Raw genomic sequence first — 18,908 nt, forward strand, 5'->3', positions numbered from 1 at the left:
GACCGTGGAAGCAAGACGGGAGGAGATCCCGACTGTAAGTATCTTAACCCTCCTCCTCTCCCACCCTAACCCTAACTTTCCCTTGGTGGTGCCTAACCCTAAGGCCCCATGGGGGTGTCTAAACCTATCCCCCTTCCCGCACCCTAAACCTAACCCTCCCGTGTCGGTACCTAATGCTAACCCCACCTCTCCCCCCCCCGAACTCAAACCTCCCTCGGGGGTGCCTAACCCTAAGTCCCCATAGGACGTACCTAAACCTAAGACCCCCCGTCGCGGCTCATACTTACCTGCCTTTGGTCTCTTACGATCGGGATGCCGGTTGCCGGGATTCCAATGCCAGTATCCTGATTCGTGCAGAGATAACGGCAGCAGCATTTTGCCTGGCGGCAGGATGCCGGCGTCGGTATATCGATCGCCGGAATCTCGTCCGCCGGGATATTAACTACATCCCCTTTCCATGATCACTATCCCAGATACATTCAATATACACTAGTATGTGGACACCCCTCTAATTAGTACATTTCTCCATTTCAGCCACACCCATTGCTAACAGCTACATAAAATCAAGCATACAGCAATAGTTATACCACTTTCAGATTTAAATTCACGGCTTCAACACATGTCGGACCCAGGACACCAAGCACAGGTTGAAGCCGGGATACCCCTTTCACACTAATGGGGATGACCCAGGTTATTCCCGGGTCATCGCCCTTCACACCAAATCGGGGTCAAGCAGTGACCCAGGTCTTACGGAATTCAGTGGGTGCTTGGAGGTGATCTCATCTCCAAGTGCCGCTGTCCCTGGCCAATCAAATTGTTTTAGACGTGACCCAGTTCATCAAGATCCGGGCAGCACCTGTCACACTTGAGCCGGTTTGTCGACCCGGGTTCCAAGTCCCAGGAAAAACCCTGCTAGGGTCGTGGACTTGGGACTGTCAATCTGGGTTGCACCTTTCAGACCCAGGTTGATGTGCATTCACGCGCCAAAACCCGGGTTTTAGGCGTAAGTCTGAAAGGGATATTAATCAAGCATTAGCAAAAGGTAGGTTGTACTGCAGAGCTCAGATACTTAACATTGCACACATAGCATAGGATGCCACCTTTACATCAAGTCTATAGGTCAAATTTCAGCCTGCTACAGGTGCTTCTGTGAACTGTAAGGGTGCCCACACACTAGACGATCATCTGCACAATTCCGATGCATCTTAACTGTAAATCATTTAAATTTGTGCAAATTGTGCAGTTTCCACTGAGTGATAACGATCTGATGCGCGGTCCCGCGAGTCGTTAATCGTATTTTCAGATCTTACCTACTGCAGGTAAGATCTGGCAATCTCTTTAACGATGCACTGGAATCATTAAGGACGTTAGTAGATTGTTTGTCAAAATTAACACTTTATGCATGATATTGTTTGTCCAGGCCTGCCAGAGAGCTGCTGGGGAGTTCAAGGGAAATCGTTAACGGCATTGCATCGTTTGCGAGTCGTTTAGTGTGTGGGCATCTTTAGAGCTGATATTGTGAAGTGGAAACAAACCGCTCAGCTGCAAAGTGATAGGCCACACAAGTGCACAGAGGGTGGGATGTGTCAAAGCCTTTTTGTGGTCATCTATATACTTTCCCTATATGTAAAAAAATGTCCACAGCACATACCATAGATATCTGCGGTCCCCATAGGATATTATGGTTGCAATGAGCCCACATGCATCAAGCTCCGGAGCTTGTGTCTGCTAGCAAACTCCATCAATAGACGGAGTTGGCTATAGGAGCCTATGGGATTTTTTTCACAACAATCCAAGGAGAGGATGTATGTAAAATAAACAAATGAGTACTATGTAGAACTTATTAAGTCAATGAGTAAATGTTTACAATGTGTAAATAATATATTAGTAATATTCAAAATAAGGTGTTTTTTTTTTCGTTTTTTTTTAAATATGTGTAAAGTGAGTATTCATTGTGCATACTTGCTGCCCTAGTACAGGTCTATATGTACAGTCAGGTGCATAAATATTGGAACATTGACATAATTTTCATATTTTGACCTCTGTTCACCACCACAATGGCTTTGAAATGAAACAAACAAGATGTGCTTTAACTGCAGACTTTCAGATTTAATTTGAGGGTAATTACATCCAAATCAGGTGAACGGTGTGAGAATTACAACGGTTTCTATATGTGCCTCCCACTTTTTAAGGGGCCATTTATGCACCTGACTGTATATTGTCTTTTCATATATGTGTGCTTGCAAGTCACCTATCAGGTTAGGATGACCCAAAGTGCATACCAAGCAATTAAGGAGGGATTAGATCAGTGGTGTCAAACTCCGGCCCTTCAGCTGCAGTAGAACTACACATCCCAGCATGCACTGCCAGAAATTTTGCTATTAGGGCATGCTAAAACTGTGGCAAGGCATGTGGGATATGTAGTCCCACAGCAGCTGGAGGGCCCGAGTTTGACACCACTGGATTACATGGTAGTTAACAGAGATGACCATTTCCAACCATGACCCCCTTTCACTATGGACTGCAGTTGTTGACTTCAGGGGGCAAACAGGTTAAATTGACCTTCATGCTTCTCAGTGCAAACACATGTTCCATGCATTTCACAATTAATTATTCAAGGGTACACATTCTTCTATTCTCACAGAGGCTTGCATTCATATCACACTAAACTGAACTATAGCTGCAATCAGTTTTACTGAGAGTCAGTCACGTTAATAGGCATTTACAAAAAGCAGACTGTAAATGTCAGCTGCAGTAAAACATCATTCTGCTCAGAGAACCCCAGTTGTTTCTATTTTTTTTGCATTTATTGATTTGTAAGGAAGATACCATAACTCTCCCAAAGACTGAGACAAGGAGAACACTCCAAAACATGTACTTTTAAGAGACCAAACAATTCACTGGGACTGTTAAAAGGGGCCTATCCATTAGCAGATCTTTTTCAAAAGATGAAAGACAAAAGATTATCCCTTGAAAATTCCTGGGGCTGCGGTGACAGATATCTGTCATGTACATGACAAATTTTTGCAAATGACGAATGACGAACGATATTGCATGACATCATTCAGGAGTGGATTTTATTTTAGGTTTCTATTCATTTTCATTAAAAATATTGTTCGTCATTTACTGCAACAGATATTTCTAATATCTGTCAGCAATAAGTGATAATTGACCAACATGTTGGAGAGACAAAAGACTAAATTTATAGGCCGCGGGAGTGCGCATTTTCATCGTTCAGAGCCTATCCATTAGCAGATAAATTGAACGACTGAACAATAAATCGTTCATCATTCAAATTTATCTGCTAATGGATAGGCCCCTAAAGGCTGAAGCCCAATGTTGGGTTTCTTGGGTACCTTTATTGACAAGCTAAAGTCAGAATCTCATATTGAAGAGCAGAACAGATGAGCCCAGAACCCGATATTTTACAACAAAGTAAAAAGAATAGGACCTTAGACTCTAAAGGAATTGTGTTCTGTGACCAGAATACAAAAAATAATAATATAAAAATATGAGCAAAATACTATTTTTACAAATAACAGCATTATTTTAGTTTAATGTCCCTACAAATGTGAAAATGGATAATTCTGACACAAGCAAGATGTAACAACTGCTATGTCAAGAGGATCTCATATACAGTTTGTAGGAGATGATAGAAATAAGATGACAGTGCGTTCTTATTGTCACTCGGCAATTGGACTCAGAGCTGACAGTGACCAGGTCTTGCCCTATATGTATAATTAGATGCATTTTGCACCTTTCAGTTGCACTTGATAAGCATATTTCTAGGCTCCTTTTGCCCAATTCCATGAGAAACTTAAAACAAATCAATGTTATAAAGATAGTCCCAATGTCTCCTCACTTTCATGATTCATTTCTGAAGTAAGTGGGGATAAAGTACAGTACGCAAGAGAATAAAAGGTGCTAAAAATGAATGGGGTGGTGCGATTGTAAAGTGGTAGGATGTTGGATGTTACATTTCCTTTACCACCACAGGTCTGTATTCAATTTGAGGCGAAAAGTCCAGACTTTTCACCTGCTGGACTTTTTGCCTCCTTCGCCTGTTTTCCAGGCGGAAAAGTATCACGCACATGCCCACTATTCCCTGTATTCAATTCCAAAGTAGGCGAAAACGGGAACAGGCAAAACTTGGATCCGGGTAAAAATACGGGAATTTTTGGGAAATAATTGAAGGAGCCCAATAGAGATGTCCAGACCTGGGGAATCACTATGGGTACCCCTATTTTTGCCTGCAGAAGAAAGTCGGGTGTTTAAATATCCGCGGCAGGTGCTTTTTTCCCTGACATTGAAGAAGTGATGCAGAAGAGCACTTAGCTTTATTTTTTGTTTTAAAAAGTGTTCCCATCAAATTTGGGGTACTTGAAAATGGGTACTAGCATATTTTTAAGTCCCTAAACTAATTTTTGAAATAATTCTGCAAAAATGCACCTGCCGCTAATAGCCTATTCTAGAAAACACCTGCCGCATACTCACAGAATAGCCCAGAATGTATTTCCCTATTTTTATACACTGTTCCCCTTCTTTTTTTTTTTCACCCCAACATTTTAACACCATTTTTGGGCGGTCCTGTGGGTATTTAATTATTTTTTTTGACACAGTTTATCCTATGGGGACTTAATAAAGGCTGCAGGCAATTTTTTTTTTACCCTATACCCCTAAGCCACAATTCTGCACTTTTTTTCGCCTGCTAAAGGGAGGCTTAAAATTATCCCCGTTTTTTTTACATTTACTTTTTCGCACTGGCGAAAGTCAATGTAATTGAATACGAGAATATCTGAAATAGGCGAAAATGACGTCATCGGCGATAAATTATCACCGATTCTGACATTTCGCCTCAAACTGAATACGGGCAACAGACGCACTTTCAGTTTGGTGAGGTATCTCCTGAAAACTGCGCCCTGCACAGACCATCTAGACGCATGGTGAGAATTCAAAGAATTGTCTGAGGGCTCTTCTACTGTATCCCATAAATGAGGTCCAGTGTCTCTTGCTTTCGGCCTATGAGTTTCGAAGGTCCTATAGTAGATGAGGTTGGAATTGGGTGTGTCTTTGCAAAGGTTCAAAAACACACTTTTTTGTTAGATTACCTCGTAGTTACTTTACTGTCAAAATATATTATCAACGAATTGCTCCACTCCGACTATCTGTACACAGCTAGGTCCTATATCAGATGAGGTTGGAATTGGGTGTGTGTAAAGTGCAGAGAGGTGTACATAGGTGGTCTTTGCAAAGGTTCAAACACACAATTTTTTGTTAGATTACCTCCTAGCTACTTTACTGTCAAAATATATTATCAACAAATTGTTCCACTCCGACTATCTATACACAACTAGGTGGCATTCAATTGTCTTACTTACTATGTTGTGACATATTTGATAGAAATTAAATAAAGGTCTCCTTGTCTTTTTATTATTATTATTATTATTATTATTATTATAGACTCATTACTATTAATGTTATAATGTTTACTGTTTTTACTATTTTAATTTTGTTCAACTGTTTATAAAAGAAAAATATCTGAAATACATAATAAAACTTTTAAATGCAAAACAATGTTGTTTTAAATTGTAACGTAACTATACTGAGGAAGGATAAGTCAGGTGGGGAAGGGAAGAAGGGATTTTACAGGTACAGGTACAAACGGAATGTTTGTCATCACTGAGTGCAAGATGGTTATACGAGACCTAATCCTAATTACTGCTACACTGTTTCATGATTTCAGATTCCTAGCACTTCTGATCACTGAAATAAAGAGCTGTAATCCTATCAAAATGCAAGACAATATAGTGTACATTGATCACATATCAAACACCACTTTATCATACCAGCTTCTTATTAATGTTGACCATCAGCAAGAGTATCACTTATATTTACTTATCAGCATATCTATGGCCTGTATATTCTCATTACTATAACATCACCCGCTCTTGATATTTATGTCATGCTATTTAGACTATGGGGCAAAGCAATCATGTTTTGTCACCCATCCAATCAGAGGAACATATTTAGCTATTTAAATGAGTCAGACAAATGCAAGCTAATACATAATTGATATGGGCTATAGGACATGCTTTCTGCAACATTTTATTTTTTCAGTTGTTAATGCATGCAATATAATTGTCAAAATAATAGCTCACATTGGGTGGCACAATATATAAACTTTCAGTACTTAGTTATTGATCTCTTTGAGGATGAAATTATTTTCTTAATCCTTATTTATATCACCACTAAATCATACCATAGCCATTCATAGTGTTTGGAATATTAGATCAGTACCATATGTTTTTGTTTGTTTTTTCAAAAAAAGTATATATATTTATTTTTAATAGGTCCAAAATGAGCTTTCAAACCTAAACAACTTGTGGTCAATCTCTCTGGTGACGGTCTAATTGACGTAATTCTTCAGAGGTAATTGGAAGTAATTGAAAAGCCCTTCTGCTGCAGATGCTTATCTTTGGTTAGGGCTATGTATGGCTTATATTACAGAAGCAGGGTGGGGGAGGGGCAGGGGGTGAAGGGAAAAGGTAAACAGACTTTTTTTTAATGAAGTCTGTCTGTTTTTGAATACAGCTAAAGCCAAGAAGATTATATTACAATGTAAGAGAGGATATTAAAACTCAACTGTGGCAATCAATACTGAAACAATTTCTTGTATGACAATAAGAGGCAAACACATGAAAACATAGTGAAGTAAATCAATCAATATTTGGTAACAAAAAAAGCCAGAAAAGTCATTAAATAGCACTGAGATTAGGATTTAGGAAAATCTACTTAGGCTCAGGCTAGATCATCAGAAATAGGATAAAGTCAAATGGAATGATGTGGTGGTCAATTAGTTTGTCATACAAGGCAAAGATATGTAAGCCTGGCCCATTTTCTAAAAGTCGTCATGTGATGACTACACAGTAATACTGCGCAGCCACCATTTTATAACTTAATCAATTCTCTCTCACCTACAAAGCCCTCAACCACTCTCTTCCTCCCTACATCTCCATTCACATTCACTCCTCCCCAATGCACTCTGCCAGTGACTGTCTCCTCTTCTCCCCCCCTTATCACCATCTCTCACACTCACCTTTAGGATTTCTCCCATGCCAACCCCATTGACTGACATGCTCTCTCATGTTCAATCAGTCTTGTGTCCAACCTCCCAGCCTGTAATCGTGCCATCAAACTAATTGCCCAAACTATCCCTAACAGAAGGATAAGCTTGCCTCTCCGAATTGTGAGAAACTAACTTGCAGCATCATATGTACATGGAAATGGTTTTTGTTTTGTGTTGTATATAGTTTTCTAGAAAACTCGATACATTATATTACGCATATTGGTGAGGGGGCCCACTAAAATGATCTTCTCCCCGGGTTGGGAAAATGTTTCTCTGCACCAGGATATATATATATATAGGGGGAGATGTATCAGATCTTGGAGAGAGATAAAGTGGAGGGCAATAAAGTACCAACCAATCAGCTTCTGACTGCCTTTTTTTTTCAGGCTGTGTGTGAAAAATGACAGGAGCTGGTTGGTTGGTACATTATATCTCTTAGTTTTTACTGAATTTGTGATATATGCTTTATTGTTTGTATGGATTACTGCTCAGGTTTATGACTATTCTTTCAATATGCCAAGCCATGATCTGCCTGCATAATTTCAGAACGAGGGGAAGAACTCAATTATTGCACAAGTACAAAAAACAACGTATACTGCGTTACGTCATTACACTGTTCGTTATTGGATTTTATGCTATACTGTAGAAAGGTAAATAACTTACAAGGTAATAAAAACTGAATTCAGCAACTACAGCAAGATGTTTGCAAGTGTCCAAACACCTTTTAGAATAGGCAAAAAAACATTATTGCAAATGTACACACAACAGTTTTTAAGCCATTACAGACCTAAAGATTGTTCACATTGTATGCAACATTGTAATCCATTTGGCAAACTTAAATCCTATCAGCCATTTTAGGCACTGAAAGGCACCATGTGTTGTAAATGCAGGGGACAGAACTATGGGAGACAATGGAGGCGCCTGCCGCCGGGCTCCAGCACTGAAGGGGCACCTCCTCCATTGCCCACAATATATTCACCCAACTTAGGGCTGTAACTATGTACCCGGAGTGTACCGTCATGGCTGCCCAATACATGGCACCTCTTCCCAGCACCTGAGAAACCACCATACACTAGTGGGGAGCTTCGTGTCAGACCATCAGCTGCTGCCTCCGTCTATCTATAGCCTGTCCCTACTCATTGGTGTCGCTGCTCCTCAGCAACTTCTTATGTCAGATTGACATGTCCGGTGTGACTCACCCACAACTCTCCGTCCCACTCCTCCCTGACGGCAGCCCTAGCCGTGGATCCGTGCAGCAGAGTCCTGAGTGGCTGGCCCGAGGATAAGCGCGGCTACAGATCTGCTTCCTAGAGCTGGATGTCAACAAGGATGCATCAAACGGAGCTGCGGGTAAGAGGACAAGGGAGACGGGGGCCTGGGGCACCAGCGACTGAGTCTGGGGGGCAGATCTGTGGTGCAGCAACTTCCCGGCATGTGATGCAGTCGGCAGTAGACTGGGCATTTTGTAATTCCCATTACACTAGTAGTCTTACAGTATCTTGACTTAAACTCAGTCCTCAAAGCCACCACATCATGTAGTTTTCGCCTCCATCAGGGGCTTCAGGAGGGCTCCCCACCCACATCAGGTGGTTTTCCCCTCCACCAGGGGTATCAGGAGGGTATACAATTGGGAAGCCAGCTTCCTGACTGCTTTATCCCGGCGTGGGATAAATGACCGGCGTCTATATCTAGACGCCTGTCATTTCCCCGATGCCGGGCGCCGCGAGTGGACAGCCGCGGGGGGGAGGGTTAGGTTTAGGGCTCCCGGGGGGGACTTAGGGTTAGGCACCCCCCCGGGAGGGTTAGGTTAGGGGGGGAGGGTTAGGCACCCCCCCGGGGGACTTAGGTTTAGGCAGCGGGGAAGGGGGGAGTTAGGGTTAGGCACTTACAGGGGGGTTTATTGTTAGGCACTTGGGGGGGAGGTTAGGGTTAGGCACCCCTAAGGAGGGTTAGGGTTAGGGGGGTTAGGTTAGTAGATACTAACCTTACCACAATCGGGATTTCCAGCGCTGTCGGGCTTCCGCTGCCGAGCTCTGCTGTTTTGTCGGGCTGCCGCTGCCGAGAATCGAACTCCCGGCCATGCGGCAGCCGGGATATCATACCGATTCCATCAGGAGGGCACCCCACCCCACATCAGGTGGTTTTTACCTCCATCAGGGGAACTGAGCCCCTATCTTATCTGTGACTAATGCATACAGATGTGTCACACGGAGGATAGATGTAAGTGGACACAACGCGTTAGCACAGAGTGACTAGGTAGCGCCCAGCATCCTTTTCGTGAGAATTTTCCCCTTCAAATGAGTCTTATTCACACAGCGATGCGAATAGGACGCACAAGCAGCTTCTGTTGATTAAAATATGCAGCATCCCTATATTCTGTGTGCGACTGCGGGTGTATCTGCATGCAAAATGCTACATTACAGAGTCAGCGGCTGTGACAGGGGGGACACAAAATTATAACATGCCTTCGGGCGCCTGGTATGAACTTACGCCACTGTGTAAACGAACAGGATGATGAGGGTCAGTGTTAGGTGTGTGAACACAAAAATGCTCACAACATTATTTAAAAATCTTGGGTTATATTAAATTATAATGTAAGTATGAGGGGGATGAACCATGGTGGATGGGTTGGGGGGTAGATATCCTACTACAATATTTGTATGAAGGCCTAGTATGTCATTACTGAACCCATTGCAAATGGACCTAAATCATAACGAACAGCTTACTGAAATGTCTTACTATCAATATATGATCGATTTAAAAGGAGAAGTAGTAAAATGAGGTTTATTATAAAAAAATGATGATAACCCCCTATACAGAAACCTATTAGCCTAATAGAAAAATCAATGTAAATATCAGGAGAAGATCATTTTTAAAAGGTAAATTACATCATGTTGAAGGTTTTCTGAAAGACTGGCAAATCACCAGCTTATTATTACAAAACAATAAAAAAAAAACCATAAGTATGTCTGGGACATGACTGTACTCCCTTATTTTACTCTGAAAGCATTATCATAAGAAACATGTATTTACAAAACAGATGACTATTCATTATATCACCCAGATAGTATCTAGCGATAAAACAGTGTGAGCCTCCAGGATTTCCCGGTTACTAGGTAAGGTGAGTCACTGGTAGTCAGCAGGTTTGCAGTGTCAGTTAGTAGAGTCACTATAATATTTAAAAATAAACAAGTGCTAACAAGTGGAGCAAGTCGGAGAGCTGCAGCCGGAACTCAAAGCTTTACTGCTCAGCCTACTATATGTCTGGTTAATCATTAGCATCGCTTTCAAGTTAACTTATTAAAGTAAGGAAATGAAATGTTTCTTCTTAAAGTAATGTTTCAGCTACAATAAAAGTGTTTTTTTGATCTTAAAAGCTCATATACAATAGATTACACAATTAAGTAAGGCAGTCCTATGAAATATTTACACCATTTACAAAGCTTCACGTACAATGCATGTAAAAGCAGCTTGTTAGGCTCCCACCTGCCTGCCTGTATACTGAGCAAACAATATGCAGGTGATCAGAGAAAGAGACTTGTTACATCAACGTATGCATTGTATGTGATGCTACACAATACCAGATAACATGGCTCATTTATGTTACGGTATGAGGGAATGTACACCTACAAAAGTCTTAAACTTAGAAGGTGACTATTACTACAGTTACATTTTAAAGAACATATAACAGCATATCTTGTAGGGCTCTTGCTACTGAGTTATGTAACAAAAAAGGAGTACAGAGCCTCTCAGTCTTATTACTGAAAATGACCACTCAATGTACAGCAATTGTTCCTATGTTACATCGTTTTGTAAATCCCTACAACTTATAAATTCTCATAAAACATCCTGCTGTTGAAACTTCTATAATGCTAATAGTATTTAAACCCAAGGACACATGACTGAAGTTGGGTACCCACTGGGCGATATTTCGGCCATTCAGTTGAAACGGACGACATATATTTCGCAAGTGCGTCGGCGGGTGTGTACCCCCGATATGGCTGTGAATGACATCCTTCACAGACAAGTAGCATCTGCTCTGCAGCACAGCAGATGGCCGATATATATATCTGTAGATATATTGGTGCATCTAGCTGTGAGTATGGGCGGTCAGCCGACCGGACACTTGCTGCAGGGACCGCCGGTGACTGACAGCTTAACTGGGCAGGCCAATTAAAAAGCTCACCTAGCTGTGATGTCAGGGAACACATATCGAGCGGTGGAACTACCGGCACAGTGTGTACCCAGCTTTAATGGGTTAATTCACTTTATGTCTCTCTACTTCATCTCCCTCCAAGCTTTGATAAATCTTCCCCAATGTCTGTAGGGGGGAAGAAAGTGGGAATCATAACATAATAGTAAAGCTAGAAACACACCAAACAGATTAGAAAAATGATCCATGATTTTTATTTCCTGTGAGCTTTACAATCCTATCAACAACTGATTTTTGGTGTACGCTCTACACTATTATCGTTCCTACCTGAGTGATAAATGTCCCTAAAGATCGCTAAGGTGACATTTTAAATGTTGGACCCGCCTCCATACAGACTACATTTGCTGCTCATCAGGACCAACGAAAGACGTGCAGTAGTCCAGATGTAAGGAGCAAAGCGGACTGCTTTTGGAACGACCGTCGGCCCCGGATGCTATGTACACACTGTGCAATAATCAGACAGGGTACCCAAGAATTTGCTGCTCAGACCAATTATTGCACAGTGTGTACCCCACTTTAGGCTTTACAAAATCAGTTTTAAATTTAAGTGGGATTTTGCACACAAAGCCAACCAAAAATTTCTGGTACCACGTCTGCATTCTCTCAAACTGTTCCCCAACTGATGGGAAAACAGCCAAGGCTAGTTGAGTCTGAGCTATAGACAACACACCACAATTCTAAATACACAACAGTAGCAACTTGAGAGCAGATGGAAAACTTCTAATAAATAAACATACCATACATATAATTACAACAGAAGAACTATGATTGTAACATGGAGATCTAATAGTATAAGTACACATTGTACATGTGCAAATCCTCAATTCATACTAACAACTAATTTCTATAATGCAAAGCAAAATCATGCTGCTCGGCTCATCTTCCTCAAATGTAAAGCATTTGCAAGTAAAAAGCCTAGACACTCCAACAACTTGCAAAAACACATCAAGATGGCAATGTGTAGCTACTGCTCCAGGGAATTGCTTGTAGGTCCCTGAAGCATTTAGGCATCAGTACTGACTGCTCATCATATTGATTCATATTGCTAAGACCTTACTGTGTAAATCATTTAGAACACTGCCGCTTAAAAAGGTGTAGTTAAATAGAAGACCAATTATACTAATTAAAATAAAATGTGTTTACTAGGCGTTTTATATTATCTATGTCAGCAAAGATGTTAAGCAAATATTTTCCCTGCTGTATCAATATAAATACTGTAATTTTCCAATTTTTAAAGTACTTTGATATTTAAATATTCCCATAATCTCTATAAAGGATATAAGCAAATAAAACCAAAACATGTTAGATTAGCTGGATTACGTACATTTCCTCAGCAATTAAACTGTTCCTATATATTGTATGTTAATATGTCATACTAAAATTCTTTAGTATGAGGTCATACTCTGTGCTGTGCAGCGATCCGACTTGCAAAGCCTTGAAAACAAAGCACCTCAACCAAGCAGTATTTTTGGAGAAGAACATAAAACTTTATTGATAGGGGTGGTACTAAATGCTGGGAGGCTAAACGTTGAGAAGACATTTACACATTGGGCCCGATTCAGAGGTATATGCTATTGCCATACACAGCTGCTGTGCAAAAATATGCAAATGTCGCAGCCGCCAGTTTGTGTATTGAGACACCCACAGGCATCTTTGCAAATCCGAGCATCTGCGTACAAACTGCAGCATCAGTTGCAGATCATTCGATGTTAGCAGTCCTGAGTAAATCTATGGTCATGCAGAATGGCCACAGGCCCTAAGACACCAGAGCCTTGTTTACTGCATACAAGATCGCCGATGCATGATGTGACACAAACTTGAAATGGTCATGACACGCCATCGTTTTTAGTCGACACTCACCGTTACCTTCCCCAAGTGCTCCAACTGTCACTCACACTGCGAATAAATACTCGTTGCGAGCGACTACAATAAGTGTGACTCAGATACACGCGCAGATTGCTGATAATTGCTCAACTGTGAAAACATCAGCATAACGTACAACTCTGAATCAGGCCCATTGCCTCTGCACACTTAGGTGCATTTCTAGATTGTGGAAGTGTTTTTTGAGAGCATAGTATAAGTGTGCACCTTCCAGACACAATGCAAAGCCAATGTATCACACTTCTTATGTGGCAATAATATTCGCTGCTAACTTGCACTCAGTGCCCATAAACATACTGCTCTGTAATGCTATATGCAACAACAACAACAATATTCATGTCTACTGTGCCCATGTTGTCTATTACTAGAAGATGCTCAGAATAGGACATTGGATTATTTATAAAATATTTCAATAACTATCTCCTCTAGCCCCAAAGTGCGCTGTTTTAGAGTTATACTGGACTCCTCTCTCTCCTTCAAACCACATATCCAGTACCTCTCAGTCCTGTCATTTCAATCTTAAAATATTTCCAAGATTAGACCCTTTCTCACCCAGGATGCCACTAAAACGCCTATACACTCACTGGTCATCTCCAGACTGGACTACTGTAACCTCCTCCTTTCTGGTCTCCCCAACTCCCATCTCTCTCCTCTCCAGTCTGTCCTCAATGCTGCTGCTCGGCTCATCTTCCTCTCCAAATGCTCTACATCTGCCTCCCCTCTCCTACAAGCCCTCCACTGGCTCCCCTTCCCTTTCAGAACCCAATTCAAGGTTCTCACACTCGCCGCACCCATTCCTCTCCCATTTACATCTCTGACCTCATCTCCCTTCACTCTCCTGTCCGCCCTCTTCGTTCAACAAATGCATGCCGCCTCTCCTGACAACTGATTAATTCCTCTCACTCCCGCATCCAAGATTTTGCCTGCGCTGCTCCCTACCTTTGGAACTCTCTCCCTCTTCCCATCAGACTCTTCACCTCTCTACAATCCTTCAAACAGGCTCTCAAGACCCACTACTTCATCAAAGCCTTCCAGCTCTCATCTTAACTTACTGCTACATGCTCCTTCCTCCCTGTTTACCCCATCTGTGTCACACCTGTTTGTCTGACCCTCCCATTTAGAATATAAGCTCCTATGAGCAGGGCCCTCTACCGTCTTGTGCTTCCCCTTACTTTACGTTCATCTACTTCTTACTCCCCACTAAGGCACCTCACACTTTGTTGCTTATGCACTGTTGCTTTTCTGGGTGCTATGGTCACTAATGTAGCAATGTATATAATTTGTGTCCTCGTCCTATATTGTATTGTACTGTAAAGGTGCGTATCCACTAGCAGATAGTGGAACAACAGTATGATTACAACATTGTAATCGTACAGTCGTTTCTCATCCCTTGTAGTGCCTACACTGAACGATATGTCGTTCAGTGTAGGCACCATCCCTCATCCACGAACATGCCCAATCTGTCGTTATTGGCAGATTGACCGGCATGTTCAGGCGATGATTGATGTCCAAAACGATCAGCAGGAGCGCACATCGCTGGTCGTTGTCAACATTTTCTTGCCCGATTTGTGAACGATTAATGAGCGATAGAACGATAACGATGTCGTTATTGTTCAATTGCTAATTTTACTCGCCTAGTGGATACGTGGCTTTAGTCACTGGTCAACCTATTTGTTTATTTATTTTGTAAGGCGCTGTGGAACACTTGTGACATCATACAAATAAATGATAATAATAGTATGTTTACAGTTTACAATTAGTGCCATCAGCAATATTTCAAGTAATGCAACATTCAGGTACTCAATCAAAAATGTGTTTTACACACTAGTAAGTTCTGTAAAACTATAAACTGTTCCCCAAAACCAAATATGACTGTGTGGTATCTTAAGGCGCGTATCCACTAGACGAGAAAAATTTGTGATTGAACGATTATGACATCGTTATCGTTCATTAATCGTGCAGTAAAATGCCGGCAACAACCAGCGATGCGCGTTCCCGTTGGTCGGCATTTGTCATCGCCTGAACATGCAGGCCAACATGTCAATATCGACAGGTTGTGCATGTTCGGGGATGAGGGAAGGTGCTTGCACTGAACGACACGTTCAGTGTGGGCACATTATCCACTGCACAGGATGGTGAACGATTGAACGATTACAATGTTGTAATCTTACAGTCGTTCCACTCTCGTGTAGTGGATATGCACCTTTAATCCTGAACGTCTGTCTGCTTCAACAGACATAATCAAGTACAAAATGTTTTGTAAACAAAGTAGGGGCTTACAAATATTGCACAAACTAGTTTCTTCTTACATAATCTATGGATTCCAGCAAGAAAACTTCCAATTGGCTTGAACTGTAGGCTCATTTTTTGCTTCATGACTATGGGTAGGATTTTGAATCCAGAAACTATGAACCTTGATATCAATGAACAGAAATTAAACTGAATACAAACAGAACCTGAGCATCAGAACTAGAGTCAGTGAGGAAACACAGACTTTTTATTTTCTTTTAATATCCAATAAAATGTGGTGATATCCATCAGGGTTACTGGTACACCAGTGCTGCAAAGTTGGCTGCTAGTCCTTCACATCCTGCCCTCTGGTAAAGGGCGGGCACGCAGCACTGGCATACCACAGATATGTGTGACACAAACTGAACTCCTGACAAATGTTGCTTTCATTGTAATTGAGGACAGCAGACTTTTCTCTTGACCGTAGCCAATACCAGCTATGAGAAAGACCATGAAACAGCCCATTCAACACAGTTCTAGATAACAAATCATGTGAGTTATGTGGATGATGCAGATGAACTTGTATAAACACAGTTTCCATGAATGTGTTGCCTTAGCACTCACCTTGAATTACTCCTAGGGGAATTGTTATGCCAGTTACATTTGAAATACCAAAGAAAAAAATATAAATTTTTATGTTCTCAATAAAGTATTGTCACTAAACGAAGGGAGAGTACACATCTAAAGTGCAGTGCTGGAAGCAGGTAGAGGAAACTAAATGCAGGATATCTTCTTTACCAGTAAATGACCTGATTTAATCAATGATAGATAACCAGATAAGCAATCACAAGCTAGATATATGTGTTTTGAGGATGATATGGCAGTGATACAACAGCTTTCCATTCTTTCCCCTATAATTTGCAGACGTACGTCTCGTCTGTCTCCGTGCTCTGAGAGGGGGTTTGCATGCTCAGGCTTCAGATATCAAGGTACCCCTCACAGGAAACCCAAAATGTTGCTAGAAGGAAATACCAGACCTCTGTGAGAACTCAGGCTCTGTGCCACTGTCTTGTGTCAGGCACAGCACATTTGTTTTATTGGCTACAGAACTGACCACTAACAAAACATCAGACCTAAATCCATACAAAGAAGACATACAATAGTCACAGGCTATGCTTGTTTCCACCACAAATGTGTTATGAATATGACAAATCCACTCAACTTAAGACACTAGCAAACAGTAATGTGGAAAATGTGCAGTATAAAAGTAAATTACGAATATCACAGTGTAGTGACCCAGTTAGTATATCCTTTGCACAGCATCTGGGAATGATTTCTGTCATTTTCCTGTTACCAGGGGAAAACAGGAAAGTCTAAGGCGACCGGATTAGTCTACAATTTTCAGGAGACTTCCTAGAATTCAGGAAAAGTTGAGAATATAATATGTGCACAATAGGTTTAAGGTCCTATTGTAAAATATCATAAGACATAATGCAACATGCCCCCCCTTTCCCCCATGTAGGGGGCACAGCATTGTACAGTCCCCCACACTACCTAATTACAAAGGTGAGGACTCACCTAAAGATACATATTGGTACTGAGTGATCATGTGGTCACTTCATTCCGAAGCTGTACTGGTACCATCACCGGTAACTACTGTTGTGTAAAGTTTGTACTGGTACCATCACCAGTAACTACTGTTGTGTAAAGTTTGTACTGGTACCATCACCAGTAACTACTGATGTGTAAAGTTTGTACTGGTACCATCACCGGTAACTACTGATGTGTAAAGTTTGTACTGGTACCATCACCGGTAACTACTGTGTTGTAAAGTTTGTACTGGTACCATCACCGGTAACTACTGATGTGTAAAGTTTGTACTGGTGCCATCACCGGTAACTACTGATGTGTTATATACACTGCCCCAATGAATACAGCAATATTCTCACTGATTCACATCGAGCATTGTAAATATGTATTTCATGTATGATTATTAAATAACAACAAACAGTTCAACCCACCAGATCTAAACTCACCTCGGTAAAGAAATTGTCCATTGTTAAGTATTCCAGCCTCAGGAAGCCTAGACTACAGTAAGATCCTGGTACACCATGTGCTTGCTACACGTATGTGTTATGTGTTGGTAGAGTTACTCCATTCCACTCCTTCCCCAAATCACCAGGGAAGGCACCTAGACCCGGAGTCTTTGTTTTACCTGCTACCCTGAGCAAAGGTTAGCTGCAATGGGACAGCTTCTCACACATGTTCCCCTTCTGCATTGCAATAAACTGTCGGGAATGAGTAGATCCTGCTATATAATAGTAGTTGCAGTGAGAGTCAGGTTTCCTGGTGATTCTCAGGATCCAGATAAAGATTTTGTGCAGACTCTCCCGATCTATGTCCTTGTGCTGACTCTGTGCTTTCCCCGGCAGCAGCAGCAGAGTACACTACTACAGTGACTTTACTGGGAGCCTGGCCCTCCCCAATCACCGTGTGAGATCCCGCCTCCCCCGGAGACTGCAGGCTAATCAGCTCTCTTCTCTAGCCGTCCCTTGTATTCATATATACACATATTAGCGTACGTTCCTGCCAAAGGTGCGTTTGTGCATGTTGTGATTGTTAGGCAAATGACCCCTCACTGCTCTAGATTAACAAGTCGATAGCGGGGGGCAGACAGGATGCAGTGGGTGACTGAATAGGGCAGAGTGTGTGGGACAGAGAGACAGGAACAGCTGGAGAAGTTCCATCGAGATGAAAATTCCTCTTGCAGAAACGTTCTGCCAGGGTTGTAGACACCAGGATTTGTGACTTCACAGTTACAACATATTTTTTTATTGTTTCTGAGGGTGGTGCACTGTACTTATATCCACCTCAGCTGGGTCTACTATTTATTACACCCACAAAATCCCTCTCTCCTGAGAAAACAGCTGTTGTCACTGGAATTGCAGTACTGCTTTTTGAAGGGCTACTGCCACTTACAGCGCTCTCCTATGACAGCAGCCAGATATCAGCGATACAAGTGTCGCCATTGTCCTGCGATCACTATCGTCATCTCAGTGGATGGTAAAAATGCTTTATTATTAAAATAAAGTATTTACATTTTCATATAAAATTAAAACATTTTAGGAGTCTGTATATGATATCTTCTAATACATAGCAGTCAATCAGTGGCGTAAGTTCATACCAGGCGCCCGAAGGCATGGTATAATTTTGTGCCTCCCCATCACAGCCGCTGACTCTGTAATGTAGCATTTTGCATGCAGATACACCCGCAGTCGCACACAGAATATAGGGATGCTGCATATTTTAATCAACAGAAGCTGCTTGTGCATCCTATTCGCATCGCTGTGTGAATAAGACGCATTTAAAGGGAAAAATTCTCACAAAATGGATGCTGGGCGCTACCTAGTCACTCTGTGCTAACGTGTTGTGTCCACATACATCTATCCTCCGTGTGAC

At 41.7% G+C, this 18,908-nt stretch overlaps 1 protein-coding gene across 1 annotated transcript in view; it reads right to left on the minus strand.

Moving 5' to 3' along the window:
- MYO10 (myosin X) overlaps positions 1-17,868 on the minus strand; it is a 293,546-nt gene extending 275,678 nt beyond the window's left edge. The window contains exon 1 of the mRNA XM_088459632.1: positions 17,486-17,868. Coding sequence (XP_088315758.1) covers positions 17,486-17,506 — 21 coding nt within the window. The 5' untranslated portion in view covers positions 17,507-17,868. The remainder of the gene's footprint in view (positions 1-17,485) is intronic.
- Between the last annotated feature and the right edge of the window lie 1,040 nt (positions 17,869-18,908).

The sequence above is a fragment of the Taudactylus pleione genome, unplaced genomic scaffold, assembly GCF_031769625.1.
Source record: "Taudactylus pleione unplaced genomic scaffold, aTauple2 ptg000917l, whole genome shotgun sequence".
In the NCBI taxonomy this organism is placed as follows: Eukaryota; Metazoa; Chordata; class Amphibia; order Anura; family Myobatrachidae; genus Taudactylus; species Taudactylus pleione.